This window comes from Heterodontus francisci, chromosome 5 (assembly GCF_036365525.1).
Source record: "Heterodontus francisci isolate sHetFra1 chromosome 5, sHetFra1.hap1, whole genome shotgun sequence".
NCBI lineage: Eukaryota > Metazoa > Chordata > Chondrichthyes > Heterodontiformes > Heterodontidae > Heterodontus > Heterodontus francisci.
Genome location: NC_090375.1, coordinates 66,846,448 through 66,869,418, shown reverse-complemented (window position 1 = coordinate 66,869,418; position 22,971 = coordinate 66,846,448). Strand labels below are relative to the sequence as shown.

The 22,971-nt window shown below is 42.7% G+C and overlaps 1 protein-coding gene across 6 annotated transcripts in view; it reads left to right on the top strand.

Annotated features, from left to right (window-relative positions):
* LOC137369892 (probable C-mannosyltransferase DPY19L4) overlaps window positions 1-22,971 on the top strand; it is a 114,070-nt gene that overhangs the window by 11,092 nt on the left and 80,007 nt on the right. For 4 of the 6 annotated variants that reach the window (XM_068031576.1, XM_068031573.1, XM_068031578.1 and 1 more), the window contains exons 2-3: window positions 16,349-16,594; window positions 19,533-19,654. In XM_068031576.1, coding sequence (XP_067887677.1) covers window positions 16,349-16,594; window positions 19,533-19,654 — 368 coding nt within the window. Of the gene's footprint in view, window positions 1-4,843; window positions 4,926-16,348; window positions 16,595-19,532; window positions 19,655-22,971 lie in introns of those variants that run through there. The other 2 variants (XM_068031575.1, XM_068031574.1) reach the window with 2 other exon arrangements.

Sequence of the window (22,971 nt, the reverse complement as noted above, 5' to 3'; positions counted from 1 at the left end):
TTGTCTTTCAGCACTCCATTAACATACCATTTGCCTTTGTTCCAAGACCTTCTGGTCAGTTATTCTCTGTGACCTTGTCCTATCTACACCTTCTCTTTTGTTATCTCTTTCCCCACGCCCGCTATACTTGCTTAAAACCTTTTACATTTCTAATATTTATCAGTTCTGAAGAAGGGTCACTGACCTGAAACAATAACTCTGCTTCTCTCTCCACAGATGCTGCCAGACCTGCTGAGCATTTCCAGCATTTCTGGTTTTTATTTCAGATTTCCAGCATCTGCAGTATTTTGCTCTTATTCCATATGCCTTCTTCACCGCTCTATCTACCTGTCCTGCCACCTTCAGGGACCTGTGGACAAGCACTCCAAGGTCTTTCACTTCTTCTACCCCTCTCAATATCCTCCCATTTTTTGTGTAATCCCTTGCTTTGTTTGGCCTCCCTAGATGTATTACCTCACACTTCTCTGGACTGAATTCCATTTGCCACTTTTCCATCCGCTCAACCAAACCATTGCCCGACTCCGCCCCTAAGCTGACATGCTTTAAGTTACTTATTTAACTTGCAGTTTTTTTTTGCAGCTTAGTCTTTAAACGCTGAAAACTAGTCATGTTCCTGTTGAAGATATTTGCCTCTGATTACAAAAACAGATTTTGCTATGTAGGGGTTCTTAGATTGGTATTGAGTAAAGACTAAAGACAATGCAAAATTATTAACAAATGCAGAGCTTAAAAATCTTGTAGAGGGTATAAGTAAATATTTTTTGGAAAGAGTATGCTGTGTTTCTTGGAAAGATACAAAAACATACTATGTCAGTCCCAGCCTGGAAGGTGTGATTAATGTCAGAAATAACTAAAGTTGTAGAGTTAAGACTCTAGTGACCCCATATTTGTTTCTCAAGGGATGTACAATGCTTCCAGTAGAATTGGACCTCCCGAAAAATCATAACCTTACAATTGATAAATGCTTACTCTAAGATACTTGACTCGGCCACTCAGCCCCTTAAGGTGAGAGGCAAACCAGGGAAATATAAACCAGTTAGCCTAGTATCTGTTGTCAGGAAATTACTAGGGTGTTTAACTAAGGATAGATTGACTGAACACCTTGAAAATCTTCAGCTAATCAGAGAGATCCAGCATGGATTTGTAAAGGGGAGGTCATGCCTGATGAAACAGATTCAATTTTATGAAGAGGGACTAAAGTAGTGGACAGGGGAATGTCTATGGATGTCATTTATATGAATTACAGAAGGCATTTGATAAAGTTAAGTTGAAGCTCATGGAATTGAAGGCAAATTATTGACCTGGTTAGGAAATCAGCTGAGCGGCAGAAGACAGAGTAGGTATAATGGACAGGTACTCTAATTGGCAGGTTGTAACTCGTGGTATCCCGCAAGGATCTGTGTTGGGGCCTCAACTATTCGCTGTATTCATTAATGATTAGATGATGGGATAGAAAGCTGCATTTCCAAGTTTGTCAATGACACAGAGATAGGTTGCATTGTAAGCAGTGTAGATGGAAGCATAAAATTACCGAGGGATATTAATAGATTAAGTGAATTGGTAAAACTGTGGCAAATGGAATTCAATACAGGAAAATGTGAAGTCATTGACTTTGGAACTAAAAAGGGTAGAAAAGAGTACTTTCTAAATGGTGAAAAACAGAAACCGTGGAGGTGCAAACAGACTTGGGAGTCCAGGTATATAGCTCATTAAAATGCCATGAACAAGTACAGAAAATAATCAAAATGGCTCTTCTTCTCTTCCTCGGCAGTCCCTTGGGAACGAGGATGACTTTCTTCCACTCCAGGGTTGTGGGTCTTTTGAGGGGGTGGAAGATGCCTGTGCGTGGGTTCTTTTAACGTGGGGTGGCCGTTGCACACTGACTACCACACAGTACGAGTGAAACAAGGTCTTTGTCCAATAGCAGGGATGTCCGAAACGATTGGAGACCAGGCTCCGCTACACAGACGGGTCTAATACATATACATGGCCAGCATGTCCAGCTGGCAAGCCTGAATGCAAGCCGTGTGGATCTGTGTCAGTGTGTTCTTGAAGGAGTAGCTGAAAGCCTGCTGGTCTTTATATCTCAAGGGCAGAACTTATACAAAGCCCCAGTTAGACCATACCTGGAATACTGTGAGCAGTTGTTGGCACCACAACTTAGGCAGGATATATTGTCCTTGGAGAGATTGCAGTGTAGGTTTACCAGAATGTTATCTGGCCTCCAAAGGTCAAATTATAAGGAGCAATTACACAACCTAGGATTGTATTCCCTGGAATTTAGAAGGTTAAAGGGTGATTCGATCAAAGTTTTCAAGATATTAAGGGGAACAGATAGGGTAGATAGAGAGAAACTATTTCCACTGGTTGGGGAGTCTAGGACTAGTGGGCATAGTTTAAAAATTCGAGCCAGACTTTGAGAAGTGAAATTAGAAAACACTTCTACTCGCAAATGGTGGTAGAGGTTTGGAACTCTCTTTTGCAAACGGAAATTCATGCTAGATCAATTGTTAATTTTAAAACTGAGAGTCATAGAGAGATACAGCACTGAAACAGGCCCTTCGGCCCACCGAGTCTGTGCCAACCAACAACCACCCATTTTATACTAATCCTACATTAATCCCATATTCCCTACCACATCCCCACCATTCTCCTACCACCTACCTACACTAGGGGCAATTTACAATGGCCAATTTACCTATCAACCTGCAAGGCTTTGGCTGTGGGAGGAAACCAGAGCACCCGGCGAAAACCCACACGGTTACAGGGAGAACTTGCAAACTCCGCACAGGCAGTACCCAGAACCAAACCCGGGTCGCTGGAGCTGTGAGGCTGCGGTGCTAAACACAGCGCCGCCCATCCCCTTTGAAGATTTGAAGATTTTTGTTAACCAGAGTTATTAAGAGATGTGGAATCAGGTCATAGATAGTAAAAACAAAATACTGCGGATGCTGGAAATCTGAAATAAAAACAAGAAATGCTGGAAATACTCAGCAGGTCTGGCAACATCTGCGGAGAGAGAAGCAGAGTTAACGTTTCAGGTCAGTGACCCTTCTTCAGAACTAGCAAATATTAGAAATGTAAAAGGCTATTAGCAAGTAAAGCGGGGGTGGGGCAAGAGATAACAAAGGAGAAGGTGTAAATAGGTCAAGGTCACAGAATAGCTGACCAGAAGGTCGTGGAGCAAAGGCAAACAATATGTTAATGGTGTGTTGAAAGCCAAAGCATTAGTACAGATAGGGTGTTAACAGACTGAAAATTGAAGTCATAGATAGTCATGATCTCATTGAATGGCAGAACAATCTCGAGCGGCTAAATGGCCTACTCGTGTTCCTACATTTCCTCGAGACACTCAGTTCGAACTTGGCTGATCTGTATCTGAACTCCATTTATGTCTTTGTACCATATCCCTTGATACTCATGTGGGACAAAAGTCTATGAATCTCAGTCTTGGAAATTTCAATTGACCTAGTATCCTCTGCCTTTTGGGGACAAGAGTTCAAGATTTCTATTCTTTATTGGGAGGAACTTTTGTGTGAAAAAGTGGTTCCTGATTTCACTGGTAAATGACCTAGTAATAATTTTATTATGTCCTCTTGTTCTGGATTCTCCACCAGAGGAATTAATTTCTCTGCCTTTACTCGATTAATTGAGGGGGACTGGCTCAGTTGGCTAGACGGCTAGCACGTAGTTCAATTTCTGTTCCGGTCTGAGGAAGGCAACAGGAAACCACCTCATATGCCCTCTTCCCTAGTCATACTCATCTCTCCTGGGTGGAGAAAAAACATTGGACTTGCCCTTGGCCAGACCACCACAACAGCAACTCACCAAGGTTCCTTCAACAACACCTTCCAAACCAGCGATCTCTACCACCTAGGACAAGGGCAGCAGATGCATGGGAATGCCACCACCTGTAGGTTCTCCTCTGAGCCACACACTATATTGACTTGGAACTATTTCATCGTTCCTTCACTATTGCTGGGTCAAGATCCTGGAACTCCCTTCCTAACAGCACTGTGGGTGTACCTACACCCTACAGACTGCAGTGGTTCAAGAAGACAACTCACCAACACCTTCTCAAGGGCAACTGGGGATGGGCAATACATGCTGGCCTAGCCAGCAACGCCCAATCCTCCAAACGAACATAAAAAAATGCACAGCACCCTATGAAATACCATTATAATTTTAAGGATCTTGTTGAGATCAACCTTTACCCTTCTAAATGCAAGGGAATATAAAGCAAGTTTATAAAACCTGGCCTCATAATTTAACGGCTTTAGTCCTGGTATTAACTTACTCAACCTGTGTTGTACCACCCGCCACCTCCTTCCGAGGGCAATATACCTTCCTGAGGTTTGGTGTCCAAAAGGGAACCCATCACACCAGCTGGGGCCCGCCCAAAGTTCAATACGACTTAACTGAATTCCACAACTCTGCACAATTCCTCACTTTTGTCTCCCACTCTCTTGAGATAAAGGTTAACATGCCATTAGCCTTTTTGATTACAACTGATTTACAATGGTAGGTTAAACAACGCTCGCTTACCCCTTTCATTAAATATATTCCCTTCCCCCCAAGAGAAAATGAAAGATTATTCCGAGATAGAAACTTAATAGGCGTTTTGTTGATTCCTAGGAACCATGTTTTAAACGAGTCGGACACAATTATTTGCAGCACCCGCGCAGGGAATTCTGGCTGGAGAGCAGGTTTAGTTGATAACTTGTTTGTCGGTAATGGTAGCATCCTAATGTTGCATTTCTTTGTATAAATACACATCCTTGTTCTTTTTCAACCGTGGCTGCTTGTTTGCTGGTTTATTGCAAAGGTGCAATTGTCAGGGCAGCTCGTGCAGACAGAAGCTGCTCGCGCTTCCCGGGGTCGGCGCGCGCATGCTCGCTGGCTGGCCCGGGCTGTTTATGTATCAGGTTTGTAACTATCTTCTGTAGCTTTATGAATGTCTGTATCTTTCAAAAATTGAATGATTGAAATAGTACTTAGGTTGCATTTTTTCTGGTCGGATGGGCTACACTCGCGCAGTCGCGGTTGACTTGTAGTAGGGTTTCCATAGTTGCAAATTAAATCCGTAAGTTGAATGAGGGGTTTTAAAACAGGAAGACAGACTGATCGTTAGCATTTCCCTTCCTGCCTTGATGTAAATAAATCTAGGGTGCGCGCTGTGATTGACTATTAAAGGTATTGTGTGAGATCAGATGAGATTAAGATTGGCAATGGCCCAGTTGATTTGAAGTATATGGTTGATAAATGTATATTTTGCTGAGATGCTAAGCAACAGTTAAAGCACAGGGATCAAATGGAAAAATTGCAAATACCATATCAAAGGTGAAATAAATCAATAGGTCCATCAACATTTAGAACATAAAAGCTAGTTTTATGTTTTGCGTGGGATAATTTTGAGGAAGTGGGAAAGGGAATGTGCCGGTATAGTATTAAACCATGCAAACCAAAAGTTCCTGCTTTTCATTTACTAAGCTGTATTGAATTAGCTGAAATAAAAACAAGAAGTGCTGGAACCACTCAGCAGGTCTGGCAGCATCTGTGGAAAGAGAAGCAGAGTTAACGTTTCGGGTCAATGACCCTTCATCGGAACTGACAAATATTAGAAAAGTCACAGGTTATAAACAAGTGAGGTGGGGGTGGGGCAAGAGATAAATAGAAAGCAATGATTATCTGATCTCAACTGGGACCTTGTAATTGGCCTCGTCAGCACTGCTGAGCTGGAGAGGGAAAAATTAATGGTTTTCACTTCTGATTATTATTCAGTGACCCTGCTGGAAAGTCTAGGTGTGTGGACTGCAGCTGGGATCGTAATGGATTAGGTTGTGATTTCTTCCACAGTCAGATAGGTTGCTGACCTACCTTGTAAAACTGTGAAAGACTGAAGCCATTGTCTTCAGTCCCTGTAACAAACTCTGTTTCCTATCCACTGACTCCAACCCTCTTCCTGGCCACTGAGGCTGAACTAAATGGTTAGCTATTTAGTTCTGAGCTTAGCTTCCAACCCTATATATATCCTCTCCATCACCATTATATTCACCTCTGTAACATTACCCATCTCTGCTGCCACCTCAGTTCATCTGAAACCTTCATCTATGCCTTTGTTACAAGACCTGACTATTCCAAAACTCCCCTGGCCAGCCTCCTATCTGGCACCGTCTGTAAACTTGAGCTCATCCAAAACACCGCTGACTAACTCCTAACTTGCACCAAGTCCCATTCACCTATCACCTCAGTGCTTGCTGACCTCTGTTGGCTTGTGGTCTGCAACGGCTCGATTTTCAAATTCCTCCATGGCCTCACCCCTCCCTATCTTTAACCTTGTCCAGCCCTACAACAGCAATACCACCCCCCCCCCCCCCCCCCCCGGACATCTCTGCATTCCTCCAATTCTGGTACCTTGTGCATCCTGATTTTCATTGCTCCACCATTGGTGGCCATGTCGTCAGTTGCTTAGGACCTAAACTCTATAATTTGCTCCATAAGCCTTTGGATCTCTACCTCTCCTCCTTTAAGATGCTCCATAAAGCTTACTGCTTTGCCCAAGCTTTTGATCATCTGTCCAAATATCTCCTTCTGTGGATCAGTGTCAAATTTTGTTTTCCTGTGAAGTACCTTGGAATGTTTTAATATGTTATTGCTGATGTATATATTTGTAAGTCTTGTTTTCCTTTCTAAATACAAATTATTGTTATCTATGATCATAAATAAACCACAGAAACAGAACATGCTGAAAATACAGCAGATTTGATGCAAATGTAGATTTTTAAAAAACAGTTGGAACGATTAAGCTGTCGGCTTGAAAATCTAGAATAATAGGACTGTTAGCCTTAACAATGCAAGCTGACCTGATTAGGTCCTACCACCTCATTGAAGGCAGATATTCTTTATATGACTGGTGAAGAAATTTTGAGGCTTTGGACAGCAGTTGCAGGATACTGGGTATGACAAGCTTTGTGGTTTTAGTCACTCATAGGTAGCATCAAGTATGAACATAACTGAAAGGCTGAGATTCTTCCCACTTGGCCCCAGATCCAGGTCTCCTATCTTTGCCTATTCTAGCATATGGATGGGGGTATAATCCAGTGATTATCATCCACAAAGTCCTGCAAAATCTGAAACTGCTTTTACAAAACATTTTCCTTTCATAAATTGGTGGCTTCCACTTCGGCCATAATGACTGACTGCAGTTTCACTCATTGCATAATCTTTTCTAGTCTTTCCAGAATGTCTTACCCGAGCACCCGGAGGCAACAAAGCATTCAGGGCACTAGGAGTGGATTGCAAAAGATAGTGTCCATTCTACTAACTATTGAACTTCCTATTGCTCATTTTCCCCATCCACCCTGGAGCCATTGGTGCCAATGGAATGGATTTGATTGTTCTACTGAGTCCTCATAGAATACAAGAACTAAGCAGCATAGGAGGAGGCCATTGGCCCATCATGACTGTGTTGGGTCTTTGAAAGATACTGTCCCTCTCAACTCTTTCCCCATAACCCTGCAATTTCTTGCCCTTCAGGTATTTATCCAATTCTCTTTTGAAAGTTACTATTGAATTTTCTTTCACCGCCCTTTCAGGCACTGTGTTCCAGGTCATCGTAACTCACTTTGCTTTTTAAAAAAAATTCTCCTTATCTCTGGTTCTTTTGCCAATTATCTTGAATCTGTGTCATCTGGTCACTGCTACCTTCCAAGATTTCTGTACACAAACTTCCATGTCTCTCTGTTCCTGCAGCTCCTTTAGAATTGTAACATTTAGTTTGTATTGTCACTCATTAGTCCTTCCAAAATACATAATTCACCATCATAAAAATCATCTTCCCCATAGGAAGCCACTGAATCAAACCTGTCAGAGAGGACAGTTTTCTCTGGGCATCCCTCCTTGCTTTTTCTGAACTATCAATAGTCACCTCTTCTTCCTCTACTACTGTCTGCTTCCTATCACTCAGTTAGGTGACTACCCTCTGAAACACTTGATCCAGTAACCTCTCTTGCTCCTGTAGTGTCACATTGTCTTCAATGCCACCTCCGGTTCTGAAATCCTGAGCTCAAGTGATTTCAGTTAGACACACTTCCTGCAGATATGCTTGTCTGAACTAATTTGTTGATTCCACAGCAATCTTTAAGCGCATAAATGTATTTTTTCCGCCCACTGTAGACAGGTATATAGATGTATCTTTACCTCCTGCGTGTCAGTTACATAAACAAATTTGTGCAGGTAACCCAATATAGTTACGTAAAATAAGTGTTTCTTTTATGCATTGCAGTTTAAGAAGTAAATATCTATTTAATTTCCTACCAGCCCCATACAACCCAATGTATGAATTATTCATACTCTGCTGAAGTCACGCTTTACTTGAAGACTTTCTTGTCTTTTGCTCTGAGCAAGAAGTTTGGTTCAGTAGGTAGACTAAGTCTGCTATGCATGGTAATCAATGCCCTTGTACATGGCAGCAGTTATATTTCCGCAGAAGGTTTCCTGCTCCTCTGCTATTACTTCACTGGAAAAGCTACGGAAACCCTAGAGAAAGGGCTTAAACAGCAATTTTAATAAAAGCAAAATACTGCAGATGCTAGAAATCTGAAATAAAAACAGTGTTACGAGTGCTTCCATTTTTTTGGTTAAATTCTGAGGATTTGTGTGTTAAAACTGATAAAAGATTCCATAGATGCTGGAACTTTGTGTTTTTAAAAAGGTCATCAGAAGGTCTTTTGGACTGAGCTTGTAAGCAACAGTAACTGGTAGAATCAAGGAGTGCTAAAAACAAGCCCTTTTAATGGAAGGCACCAATTTTCAGATAATTACCAAGCAGGGATTTTTTTTGACTTGGCGAAAGATATTTACAAATAAGTGACGGGTCAAGATTTATAGGAGTCAGGAGGCTTGACTCTTGTGACATTGTTTTTGGTTTCGCTTTGGACAGTGAGTTGGTGATATGGACAGTGTTAAAAAGACAATTGGAGAAAACTTGCCAAGGGAGCAAACTCCAACCCAGCTTGTTCCATCTCTTTAAAAAAGACTGCCAACTTTTCCATCTCTTTAAGAAACTGTCTGAAACCCCTGTGGCTGCATTTTTGCTGGAAAGCCTGCCCAAACTGCTCTTCAACGACGCCTGACAAGAGCTGTTCTAGAAAGATCCCAGTGACAGTCTACGTGTATTTGGGCGGCACAGTGGCGTAGTGGTTAGCACCGCAGCCTCACAGCTCCAGCGACCCGGGTTCAATTCTGGGTACTGCCTGTGTGGTGTTTGCAAGTTCTCCCTGTGTCTGCGTGGGTTTCCTCCGGGTGCTCCGGTTTCCTCCCACATGCCAAAGACTTGCAGGTTGATAGGTAAATTGGCCATTATAAATTGCCCCTAGTATAGGTAGGTGGTAGGGTAATATAGGGACAGGTGAGGATGTGGTAGGAATATGGGATTAGTGTAGGATTAGTATAAATGGGTGGTTAATGGTCGGCGCAGACTCGGTGGGCCGAAGGGCCTGTTTCAGTGCTGTATCTCTAAATAAAGGACATCTGACATCTTTCCATATCTTTTTTTCTTCAAGAATTAGCAAGTATTTGGCCAAAGTATTCTTTTTGTCTTTTTTTGTGGTAATAGAGCTCTAAAGAGTAAATTTTTTTGGTTAACCTGTGTGTGTATATATATATGTTTGTGTGTGAGGGGCTAAGGTAAAAAAGGGAACTTTTATATTTCAATCTCTGTGTTAATGCTTTGCTTCGTTACTGGTTAAGACTTGTTTTATAATAAACTGATAATTTCGTTGTTTATTAAAGGAACTTGGTGCATTTTATTCTGGGACAAAAATAGAATCCATGATTGTATCAGTAACTGGGAAAAAAATTAAATATATGTTGTGACGTGTAAAGAAGTGAAACTAGAAAAACAGTGCACTCCTCCTGCCTCGGTCGTAACAACAGAAAGTATTGAAAATACTCAGCAGGTCAGGCAGCATCTGTGGAGAGAGAAGCAGAGTTGACGTTTCAGGTCTGAGACCTTTCATTAGAACTCCATATAAACTCTGCTTCTCTCTCCACAGATGCTGCCTGACCTGCTGAGTATTTCCAGCATTTTCTGTTTTTATTAAACAACAATTATGCTGTTTCTCTGGATTTCTGTGGATCTTCTGTCAAATTTGTGGTAGATGAGTGGGAACATCACTGCAGAAATTCACCATTGCTGTGTCTGAGATACTGGGCAGGATTTTCCCTGTGGGCTTCTGAACCCCATGTCACACTCAAATGTGGGTCAGAAGCCTGTAGTGTGTGGGAAAGAGTCATTCAATGTGAGTTTCCCCAGAGCGGCCAGTTAATGGCTCACTGTCCAATTAAAGGCAGCAAGCGAGTTCTCGAAGCTGGAAAAGCCTTCCAGCTTGAAATCAGCAGCAGGATGCCATGGCAGTAAGTGGGGGAAAAGGCGCTTCAAAATGGAGGCACTTCCCAACTTTTTCACACTTTAAATTAAAAATGGCTTTTGCTGCTGGGCCACCCATGTGGTTGGGGGGAACCCCTCTACAGGGCAGCCTGGGGCTGCTGCTGCACCCAGGCAGGCAGAGAGGGCCTCTAACCCTGCCTGGAGTGCTGGCCCCCCGGTGTGCTGCTGGGTGGTTGCCTCCAGGCAGTGAAACTGTCCCCTGTCACCTCCAGCAACCTGGAGGCCGACTGGAAGATCCCAGTCGGCCTCTGTTTACAGGCCATAATAGGCCTTAAATTGTGTAGCCCTGCCGTTCCGCCCGCATCCCGCTTTTGGGAAAATGGAGCCAGGGAACTGGCACGCAGGCTGCGGCATGAAACTCCACACCTACCTGCCTCTGTACCTGGCCCTGGTGGAGGCTACAAATCCAGACCATTGTGTTTATGGGTAGTAATTACCTCCTACTTGCAATGTTGGAGGTCACGCATGATGCCCACTGCTAACTCTTTTGTGTTCAGACTAAAATTACTAGATTTATTTACAGGTTTACTCATACACCGAAGCAGTAAGACACAGTATTATCCGAACATTGGAATATTTAAAAAAAAAGTTTAGAATCAGTCCATAATTGGTTGAAATACTCATCTTAGAATGTACATTTTACGAAGCCTGATAGACTTTTGTGTGAAATATGTTTGTCTGTGTACCCACTCAATTGTGAAACTCCATTCATCCACAGAGTTCGAATCTTTAGCCAGAACTAATGCCAATGGGAGCATTCCTGTCAAAGCCTCTAATATCAGACCTGCTAATATTCCTTGCTTAATGACACAGAATTGGGGAATAATGCATAAGTTTTTGTATATAAGTATGTGCTGTTAATGAATCTGTATGTGTTAATGTTGTGGCATTGCATTCGTTGGGTGCCATGGAATTGAGAAAAGGTTCTGCTGTGTTTCTCAGAGCATAGAGTCATTTACGGCACAGAAGAAGGTAATTTGCCTCATTGTGTCCATGCAGGCTCTCCATGGAGCTATGCTGTCAGTCCCACTCCGCGGCTCGATCCCCATAGCCCTGCAAGTCTATTTCTTTCAGGTGGTCATCCAGCTTCTTCTTGAAGTCACTGATTGTCTCTGCTTCTGCCACCCTTGTGGCAGTGAGTTCCAGGTCCTTACCATCTGTTGTGTAAAAAAAGTACTTCCTCATATTCCCCCTGCAACTCTTCCCCAAAACTTTCAATCTGTGTCCCCTAGTCCTTATACCAGTTTTTCCTTGTCTAACTTATCTAAGCCTGTCATAATCTTGTACACTTGTATTAAAGTAGTATAAATGGGTGGTTGATGTTCGGCACAGACTCGGTAGGCCAAAGGGCCTGTTTCAGTGCTGTATCTCTAATCTAAATCTCCCCTCAATTTCCTTTGTTCTAAGGAGAACAAACCCAGCTTTTCCAACCTAACCTTGTAACTGAATTCCTCCATTCCTGGAACCATTCTGGTAAATCTCCTCTGCACCCTCACATCCTTCCTGAAGTGTGGTGACCAGAACTGGAAGCAATACTCCAGTTGGGGCCTAACCAGAGCTTTATAAAGGTTCAGCAGAACCTCTCTACTTTTGTACTCTATGCCTCTATCATGTGCTTTACCAACCACTCTCTCAATATGTCCTGCCACCTTCAAAGATCTGTACACGTGCACCCTCAGGTTCCTGCATATTTTAGAACTGTGCCATTAACTATACATTGCCTCTCCCTATTCCTTCTGCCAAAATGCATCACCTCACACTTACCAGTACTAAATTACATCTGCCACTTGCATAAGAAATAGGAGTTGGTGTAGGATCTTCAGGCTTTCTCTGCCATTCCATAAGATCATGGCTGATCATCTACCTCAACTCCACCTTCCCGTACTATCCCCATATTCATTGATTCCCTTTGCATCCAAAAATCTATTGGATATACTCTACAACTGAGCATCCACAGCCCTGTAGAGAATTCCAAAGATTCGCACCCCTTTGAAGAAATTTCTCTTCATTTCAATCCTAAATGGCTGACCTTTATTCTGAGACTGTGATCCTAGCTCTAGGCTCCCCATCCAGTGAAAACATCTTCCCAGCCCTGTCAAGCTCCTTAAGAGTTTTGTATATTTCAATCAGAACACTTCTCATTCTTCTAAACCACAGGGAATATAGCCCTAGTCTATTCAATCTCACCTCAGAGGACAACTCCCTCATCCCAGGAATCAGTCTAGTGAACCTTTGTTGCTCTCCCTCTGAAGCAACTGTATGTAGCTGCATGTTAACTTTCTCCGATTTGTGGACAACATGGTTATCTAACATTGGGCCTGCAGGCCGGAATCTGGTGGGTGTGTGAGACTTGCTGGGAAGACTGGTGATGTCAATCGGGTATGCAGAGTCGGTGGGGGAGGGGTGAGCACATGAGTCGGTGGGGGAGGGGTGAGCACGCAGAGCGGGCGGGGGAGGAGTGAGCACGCAGAGACGGCAGGGGAGGGGTGAGCACACACAGACGGAGGAGATGCTGCTGAGGGGAGGTGATGCAGGGATTGAGAGAGCGGGGCTGCACCAGGTGGCAGTGTGTTTCTGTTCCTGGTGCATGATGGGCGAAGGGAGGAATTGTTTGAAAAAGAGTTGAGGTTTTGTTTTTCCCAGTATGCCCTATTTCTAATGTCTTTATCTTTCAGAAATGCCCTCACCGGCCTCTATGTAGGACAAACATTGTAATGTAGTTGCTCATGCAAAAAAGTTGGATACCCCTGGTGTACAAGGACACCCAGATCCCTCTGAAGACCAACATTTCCCAGTCTCTCTCCTTTTCAAAAATATTCTGCTTTTCTATTTTTCCGACCAAAATAGTTAACTTCACATTTCTCCACATTATATTCCATCTGACATGTTCTTGCCCACTCACTCATCCCTGTCTACATCCCTTTACAGGCTCTTTGTGACATCCTACATTATAACTGTGACTACACTTCAAAAGTTCTTAATCAACTGTAAAGCGTTTGGGACTTCCAGTGGTCTTGAAAGGTGCTAATAATTGCAGGTTTTTCTTTCTTTTCCACGCAGCCTATTTTGCCACCTAACTTTGTATCATCAGCAAACTTGGATACGTTACACTCAGTTCCCTCATCCAAGTCATTGATATAGATTGTAAATGGCTGAGGCCCTTGTGGTACCTCACTGCCTGCTAACCTGAAAATGACCTGTTTATTCCTACTCTGTTTTCTGTCCATTAAACAATCCTCAATCCATGTTAATATATTACCCCCAATTCCATGCGCCTTAATTTTGTGTAATAACCTTTCATGTGCCATCTTATCAAATGCTTTTTGAAAATTCAAATGCACTACATCCACTGGTTTCCCCCTTATCCATCTTACTAGTTAGATTTTCAAAAAACTCCAACAGGTTTGTCAAACACAGTTTCTCTTTCATGCATTCATGCTGATTCTGCCCAGTCATTATGATTTTCTAAATGCTCTGTTAGCAAGTCCCTAATAATAGATTCTAGCATTCCCCCCATTCCCCTCACTACTACTGATGTCAGGTTAACTGGCCTGTAGTTCGCTGTTTTCTCTCTCTCCCTCCTTTCTTGAATAACGGGATTACGTTTGCTACCTTCCAATCTATGGAAACCATTTTAAAATTCAAGGAATTCTGTTAATCAAAGCCAATGCATCCACTATCTCTGTAACCGACTCTTTTAAAACCTTAGGATGTCGGCTGTCAGGTCTAGGAGATTTGTCAGCTTTTAGTCCCATTAATTTCTCCATTCTCCTAATAATTTCTTTATGTTTTTTATTCTCAGTATACCCTTATTCCCCACTGTTTCTGAAATGTTTTTTGCGTCTTCTGCCCTGAAGACAAATACAGAGTATTTGTTTCATGTCTCTGCCATTTCCTTATCAAAGTGACACCTGACAATGCAGCGTCCCGCTGACATCATCAGAGCGCTTCAAGCTGCGCACGTGCGCAAATGGTCTCCTGAACTCAGTGAGATGCTGTGCATGCGCTGCCTATGTCTTGTCAGGAATAACTGGCGCATGCGCTGGAAACGCTCCCCCCCGACCACTTGCTCCAATCCGCTCGCACCTCGCTTACCCCACCCTCCGGCCGCTCACTCCCCGCTTCCGACCCCCCCCCCCCCCCCTCACCCCATCCCGCTCTCCAGCTGCTCACTCCCTGCTTCTGCCTTCCCCCCCCCCCCACCCCCCAATCCCTCCTGACGCTAGCTGTAGACCGCGCCGCCTTCCTCCTCTCAGCCACTCGCTCCCACGTTCGATCGTTCCTCACCATGCCACCTGTAGAAGCAAGGCGGGCTGCAAGGGGTGACATATTTGCTTCTGAAACGACAGTTGCTGCTCCTAAAGTAATTCACTGTAGGTGAATTAGGATTACTAGGTACTATATAACTGGTGCATGCGCAGGAGGGAGCAAGGGACTGTTGGGGGTGGGATGGAGGCCGCGATGGCAATCTTTGAGGGGATTTAAATTTGTTTTTCTGTGATAAATTGAGCAGCACCATCTTTAGTCCTGGCAGCTGCCTGAATGTTGCAGACAGTAATGTTGCAGACAGTGATGTTTCAGTGGAATAGGCTGCATTTGTGCATTTGCTAGTACTGTGCCGCCTAGTGGTTGCGTTGTCAGCAAAAGGAGCCTTTCCTTATTCCCCATTATAATTTCTCTTGTCTCTGCCTGTAAGGGGCTCACTCATGTTTACTTTTGCCAATCTCTTCCTTTTTACGCAACTATACAAGCCTTAACAATCTGTTTTTATGTCTCTTGCTAGTTTACGCTCTTGTAATTTCTTTATCAGTTTCTTGGTCATCCTTTGCTGAATCCTAGCATCCTACCAGTCCTCAGGCTTACGCTTTTTGGCAACATTACAAGCTTCTTCCTTTAATCTAATACTATCTTCAACTTCTCTTGTTAGCCATAGTTGGACCACATAGCCTGTGGTGCTTTACACCTTAAGGAACAGTAGATTTGTTATGAATTATAAATTATTTCTTTAATATCTGATTTTCTATTTTATACCAAATAGTACATATGAACATACATACGAACAAACGAATTAGGAGCAGGATTAGGCCACTCAGCCCTTTGAGCCTGCTCCGCCATTCAATAAGTTCATGGCTGAACTGATTACTCCACATTTCCACCTACCCCTGATAACCTTCCACCCCTTCCTTATTAAGAATCTATCTACCTCTGCCTTAAAAATATTCAAAGACTCTGTTTCCACCGCCTTTTGAGGAAGAGAATTTCAAAGACTCATGACCTTCTGAGAGAAAATATTTCTCCTTAAATGGTTGGCTCCTTATTTTTAAACAATGACCCCTAATTCTAGATTCTCCCACAAGGGGAAACATCCTTTCCACATCCACCCTGTCCAGACCCCTTAGGATCTAAGATGTTTCAATCAAGTCGCCTCTTACTCTTCTAAATTCCAGTGATACAAGCCTAGCCTGTCCAATCTTTCCTCTTAAGACAGCTCACCCATTCCAGGTATTAGTCGAGTAAACCTTCTAGACCAAAAGGTAATCTGTTTAGTGGGGACATGAAATATTATGAGGGACTAGCAGTAATATTTTGCAAGTTATTTTGCAAATTCATTCATGAAATTTAAAATCTGTAGATGGCAAATACTGCAGCACAATATACAATGTGTGATATTTTTATAAATTCAATTAGAAATTAGCTTTTGTTTCTGTTTATCTATTGACAAAATTTTCATTTACTTGAATAGTAATTGTTTTGTCCAAAGTTTTTTTTTGTGTCTGTGTTGCCAGTGGCCTGTGGGGGATAATGGTAACTTTTAATTTCTCTGAAAGTTCTTTTGGAGTGTTCTTCAGTTCCAAATAGTTTAATTATTTTAGTAATAGAATATCTTTTATACTATAGGTGAAATGACAGAACTGAGAAAGAGAACACAGAAATGTGTGGAAGAATCTGCCATTCAGGAGGCGGCCAAGCCGATGGTAGCGGGAGCAGCAGATGGAGAGTCTGTTCCGAAGGATGAGGATGAACAAATTTGTGCAGAGGAAATCGCCTCAAAGGAGGAAGAAGAAGAAAAGGAGGCACGCACAGAAAAACTGACACTGAAAGACAAAACGGTCAGCACAGGTAGCAAGGATGCAAAGAGTAAGCGTAAGCATGTTTATTTTCCTTTTTTTTTGTGTTCATTCGTGGGATGTGGGCAGCGCTAGCAAGGCCAGCAGTATTTAATGCCCATCCCTAAGTGCCCTTCATAAGCTGCCTTCTTGGATGCAACTGAGTGACTTGCTAAGCTATTTCATTGGGCAATTAAAGAGTCAACCACATTGCTGTGGGTCTGGAGTCATATGTAGGCCAGACTGGGTAAGGACGGCAGATTTTCTTCCCTAAAAGATATGAATGATGGTAAAACCAGATGGGTTTTATGGAAATCTGGTAGTTTCATGGTCACCACACCAGTCTTTAGTCCAAATTTTTTAATTAATTAAGTTCTCGAGCTGCCATGGTGGGATTTGAACTCCAGGTCATTAATCCAGGCCCTCGCTTACTACTCAAGTAACATAACCACTATGCTACCATATCCCTTTTTCTTACTTTTACAGATCCTGCAATGACCTTTTAAAAGTTTGCAGTCTAAAGACTGCAATAGTAACAACACAATGGCTACAAGTAATTTTAGTTACCTAAGGCATATTCTCCGTTTTATTCCAAGTAGATATTACTGTAAACAATGCAGACATTATTGCTGGATTGAGAAATACTTGGGAAGAATAGAATTGGGAATTCCATTGGGTTGTTATCACATAAACCAATTTAAGTTGAAAAGACTTGTCGCAGCCAGTCTTCCTTCTGATCATTGTATCCAACACTGTCAGACAACTTCAGAACCTCAGGCGTTTCCCACACTATAGGCTGACTTTTATTCGGGAGCCGCGCTGTGCGGCAGCGCCCTTTCAACTCAGCGCGGCATCCGAGATATTACGTGCGGGGGCTCATTAGCATCACTGTGCCGAGTCTCTCCCCTGATATTACATGAGGAGAGGTAGGACATTCGGCGCAGTGAGGAACCCTTTGACAGTTGTGCAGCAGGTGCTGGGGCCCTATTTTAAGTGCCCCAACACCTGCTTCCTGACAAATGTCAAAGAAGGCGTATGGCCTGCTTGCATTCATCGGCCAAGGCATTGAGTGCAAGAGTTGGGACGTCATGTTACAGTTGCACATGACGTTGGTTAGGCCGCACTTGGAGTACTGTGTGCAGTTCTGGTCGCTGCACTACATGAAAGATGTGATTAAGCTAGAGAGGGTGCAGAAAAGATTCACAGGGATGTTGCCTGGTTTGGAGGGCTTGAGTTATAAAGAGAGATTGGATAGGCTGGGTCTGTTTTCCCTGGAGCGAAGGAGGCGGAGAGGGGCCATGATAGAGGTATATAAAATAATGAGAGACATAGGTAGGGTAGATAGCCAGAGTCTGTTTCCCATGATAGGGGTGAGTAAAGGGGATCAAAGGGGTAAATTTTTCACACAAAGAATAGTGGCTATCTGGAATGAGCTGCCAGGGGAGGTGGTGGAGGCAGGAACAGTAGCGACATTTAAGAGGCATCTGGACAGGTACTTGAATGAGAAAGGCATAGAGGGATATGGAATTAATGCAGGCAAGTGGGATTAGTATAGATAGGCATTATGGTCGGCATGGACGGGGTGGTCCGAAGGGCCTGTTTCTATGCTGTACGACTCTATGACTCAATGACTCTAAAACCTTGATGATTCTGCCCTTTCTAGCACCCTCCCCACCCACAGGGTGCCTAGTGTGCCATTGCCCCCTCACAAGCACAGAGCATAACCTGTTAACGGAGGGATGATACACGGTACCTCCTTCATTCCAGCACAGCTTTACCTCCAGTAATCCCAGACCCCTTCCTTTTCAGAATGCCGAGTTAGACCCCTGCATATCCCCCTCCCTCCTTCCTTCCAGAAAGCAGAGTTAGACCCCTGCATATCCCCCTCCCTCCTTCCTTCCAGAATGCAGAGTTAGACCCCTGTGTATCCCTCTCCCTCCGCCCTTCCGTAATGCAGAGTGAGGATCCGCCGGCTTTTCAGATCGTGAACAGGACGGCACGTGATGGCCGCCCGTTCAATGAAAAATCCGGCAGTGTCGGTGGAGAGGCAGCGGGCTTCATAATCAGCATAGGTAAGTAATTATTACCATATGTTGATTGTGGTGCTGCTGCCGTGTGGCGGGGACGCTGCACCGAGGTCCCGCCGCCGCCAGTAATATGCAGCGGGCTATTCTCAATGTCGCAGGTCGAGGTGGGCCTCTCCCCGCAACATTTTACCGGCCCCCGTGTCGCAACCCGTGGCGTCGAGGGGCAGAGCCCTATATCTCTGAGTTACTCTTTCCCTCTTCTTCCCTGTGTCGCCTCTCCCAGCTGCACATCTACTTTGGTTGCTCCTAGTTTGAATTTGGTCAAGCTGGCACCCCCTCCTTGTACTGAATCCAGTTGCTGGAAACAATTACATTTCTGCTGTTTGGAATAATTGTGGAAGTCTAATATTCAGTTTTACAAAAACACAAATACTTGCATGTTGGAAGAACTGTTGTAATCAAGAAGCCCTTAAGTGTTTATTGGGGCTATGCAAACGAAGTTATAATTTAACTAGAACATTATATAACCTGAGAAAATAACTTAATATGTCCAATTACAGTAAATGGTACCCATTCTGCACAGGTCATTGGCAGAACAGAGTTGCACAAAGACCGCCCCTGGTTTTGTAAATAAACAGTCAACAGGACTGGATTACATTTTTATTTAACATGAAGTTATAAATTAAGGTAGACTCGTGATGAGTTAGTGTGCCACACTGAGCTAAATTTTATCTGTTTTTGAGTTTGCCCTTAAGAGGGAAAAAGGCACAATTAATTGTAAAAGTTAACATTGATACTGTTTTTAACAATTCTAATTCGATATGTTTATATAATGTACACCCACAAATTATTGTTTTCTAGTCTGAATTTAAAAATTTAAGTATGAATGGGAAGTTCTGTGTTTCATATTTGTTTGTGAGTTGAACATTTTTCTTTAATGTTTTGCAGCCGCATTTCATCAGTGGGTAAAGGTTTTCTTTGGCAGCTGGGCAGCAATTGCAAGTGGAATGTTATATGCTGTGTACCTTTCTACCTTCCACGAAAGAAAATTCTGGTTTTCTAGCAGACAGGTGAGATTGTTAGTATATTTTGAGGTGTGTCTAATTTGCTGTTCATGATAATGCCAAAGGTATTTTTTCCTCCTTCCTCCAGCACCCCCCCATCCTCTTATTAGAGGTGGTAACTCACACTAACAAACAGTTGTGGTTCTCTGGTACCTTGTTCAAGTGGCTATTCTTTGCATGTTAATAAAGGCAAGTGTTAGTGTCTGTTAATGGCCTTTGAACCAGATGACCTCAAGTCTTGTTTAAAAGCAGCACTTTGCTGGTGTAGATTGTTCATTTGTTGATATTTAGAAGATTGAATGGCAAGGTCTGTGCCTGATCTCCAAGAAATAGTACTATCATGTGAACACCTATATTCCCTACAGCAATTTTCTTTTTGTTTGGGGTGGGGGTGGTGGGGAGTGGGGGGTTGGGGGTGGTGGGGAAGGATCAGCCGTGCATGACTGTGATAGAAAGGAGAGAAAACAAAAATCCTGTCCTGTCCGGAAGGTTCTCCAAGCCAGGTACTCTAATATTGAGCTTTACTTTGAATATGTAATAAAAATTCTAATATAATCATTGTAAGCAGTTTTTTGAGTATTTTTACAGTGCTCTTAATGTGTGTCTTTCTGAAGTTGAATGCTGACAGTTGTTTAGAATACACTGAACTGCCCCAACTACTTAGACTGTCCATACTTAGCATGGGCAGCCATCTATATTGGGAAATGGTGCAATCACCATTAGGAGTCTATTGCAAAGGAGACACTTATAATGTGGCATGTTAAATATTTCAGGCAGTTCAACAAGTACTTACCAATTTAAAAGGCTGTACTGATTCCAGCCAGTGAGGTTTACAAGCAGTTTCAATCAGCTATTCACACCATCTTAAAGTGTAATTATCTTAGTGATGAGATTCTGGATGCGACTGTTAACAATTGGGGTTTTCTATATTTTAAAAATATGTTGTTAATTTACCTTTTCAGTTTTACCAGCCATTGCATGTAACAGGAAAATCACGTTAACACCAATGCACCTGCTACAAATGGTGGACACTACTTTTTTCCTTTTCACTCCCGCCGTCATTCCTCTGTCTCTTTCTTGAAGGAAGTAGTTATTACAAAAATGACGACACTTTAAATGTATTCAATTGGCTGTGAAGCATTTTGGGATGCCCTGAGGTTATGTAAGGTGCTATATAAATGCAAGTTTGCTCTTTCTTTCTGCTGGAGTGCAGTTCAATTGGCCATATACTATTTTGTCCAAATGTGTATTTTTGTCATGCTATTCAACTATGGGGGCATCAAATCCAAGCCCAATCCCTTACTCACTAACTGTCCATATGCACACCTTTCAGCAGACCCTAGCTGATTTTATTTTTCTCTTCAGTTATTTAGAGACACTGAGGTCAATTGGTTTGCTCCCATCAGATCAGGTAACTCCAAACAGTTCAGATATTGAATCAAGGGCCTTCCTGATCCCTATTATTCTATGCTACACCGAGTGTGTTTAAGAAACGTGGAACCACTCTGTAATACTTAGTACGGGATTACAATCTAAATGCTACATTTTATTTTAAGTTTTTCTCTGCCTTGATTTCTGTCATGATTAGAAGTGGGTATAAAATATGTGTATAGAGTCATAGAGATACAGCACTGAAACAGGCCCTTTGGCCTACCGTGTCTGTGCCGACCAACAACCAGCCATTTATAATAGTCCTACAATAATCCCATATTCCCTATCATGTCCCCACAATTCTCCGACCACCTACCTACACTAGGGGCAATTTACCATGGCCAATTTACCTATCAACCTGCAAGTCTTTGGCTGTGGGAGGAAACCGGAGCACCCGACGGAAACCCACGCAGTCACAGGGAGAACTTGCAAACTCCACACAGGCAGTACCTAGAACTGAACCCGGGACGCTGGAACTGTGAGGCTGCGGTGCTAACCGCTGCGCCGCCCGTATAGTAAAGTACAGAATTATATCTAAGAGTCAATTTTTCAAAAGTATTGCAATTTGAAAGCCATTGTTGAATTGGAATAATGTTTCAAAACAGCCTTGAAACTTTTCCGACCCACCTCTTTTTCCCTCTCCAAAGAGCCCTATTTTCAAATAAGGTATTTATTTTTTTTAATGGTCCTGCATGTTGTTGGATTATTTTGATTTACATTCCTGATTCACTTTATCTGTTTTATAATATATCTCTGAAATTGACGTTAGATTTATTCTGACAGTGAACCAGTACTGCAAAGGTTCTTCAGTAACTCAAATGGTGTTATGCTTATGGTTCGGAAGCCCTTCCAAAATGTATAATGGCTAGTTTGGAGCCTGTACTAGTGCATTTTAAGATTACCTTGTGTTAAGTGATTATGAAGCTTGGATTTATGAAAACCTTACAACTTACTAACATGTTTGCAAACAGCCTAAATGTAAGGTGGTTGCTGTGCAAAGGCAGATGTTATTACTGTCCGATGTAGATTGTGTCGAGACATCAAGAAGTGCTTAGCTGCTGCTGGTGTTGGACTTGTGAAAAATTTCACACTTTGTAGCACAGCTACAAGTTTTAGACAATATATTCAGTGTTCAGATTTCATCAGCTCAGAGCATGTCCTGCAATGTCTTTACAGATCTGTGATGGTTGATATTTCAGATACTGCAATATAAATAAGCAGCAATGAATAAAATTAGAACAGTTGCAGTCAGAATGCTACACCTGGTCAAAATGACCCTGGGCGAAAGAAGGGAGAAGAAAACAGCCAGAGTTCCCACTTCTGATCCCTATGCTAGAAAGTGCACATCTTCTAAGAACAGGACCAGACTTGGATCCAATGTCCCACTCAATTGCTGCCAGTTCTCCCATTCAAATCTCTCACTTGAAGGAGTTCTTGTGTATTTGGAGAGGACTGACACTTGTGAATCTCCGAGATTCAGCATTTCTAGATACTTTAGTGCATCTTTTTGAAAGTCTCTGAGTAGCATGCAGTTCTCAGCCATTGGTCTGTGATATACTATTTCACTGCAGTTTCCAAACAAATGTTATTGATAGAATTGGAAAACTATTGGATTTACATAAAGCCTGTTTATGTTTTTTAAAATATATTTGAAAAATATTTTAGAGATACAGCACTGAAATAGGCCCTTAGGCCCACCGAGTCTGTGCCGACCATCAACCACCCATTTATACTAATCCTACATTAATCCCATATTCTTATCACATCCCCAAAATTCCCCTACCAACTACCTATACTAGGGGCAATTTATAATGGCCAATTTACCTATCAACCTGCAAGTCTTTGGCTGTGGGAGGAAACCAGAGCACCCAGCGGAAACCCACGCAGTCACA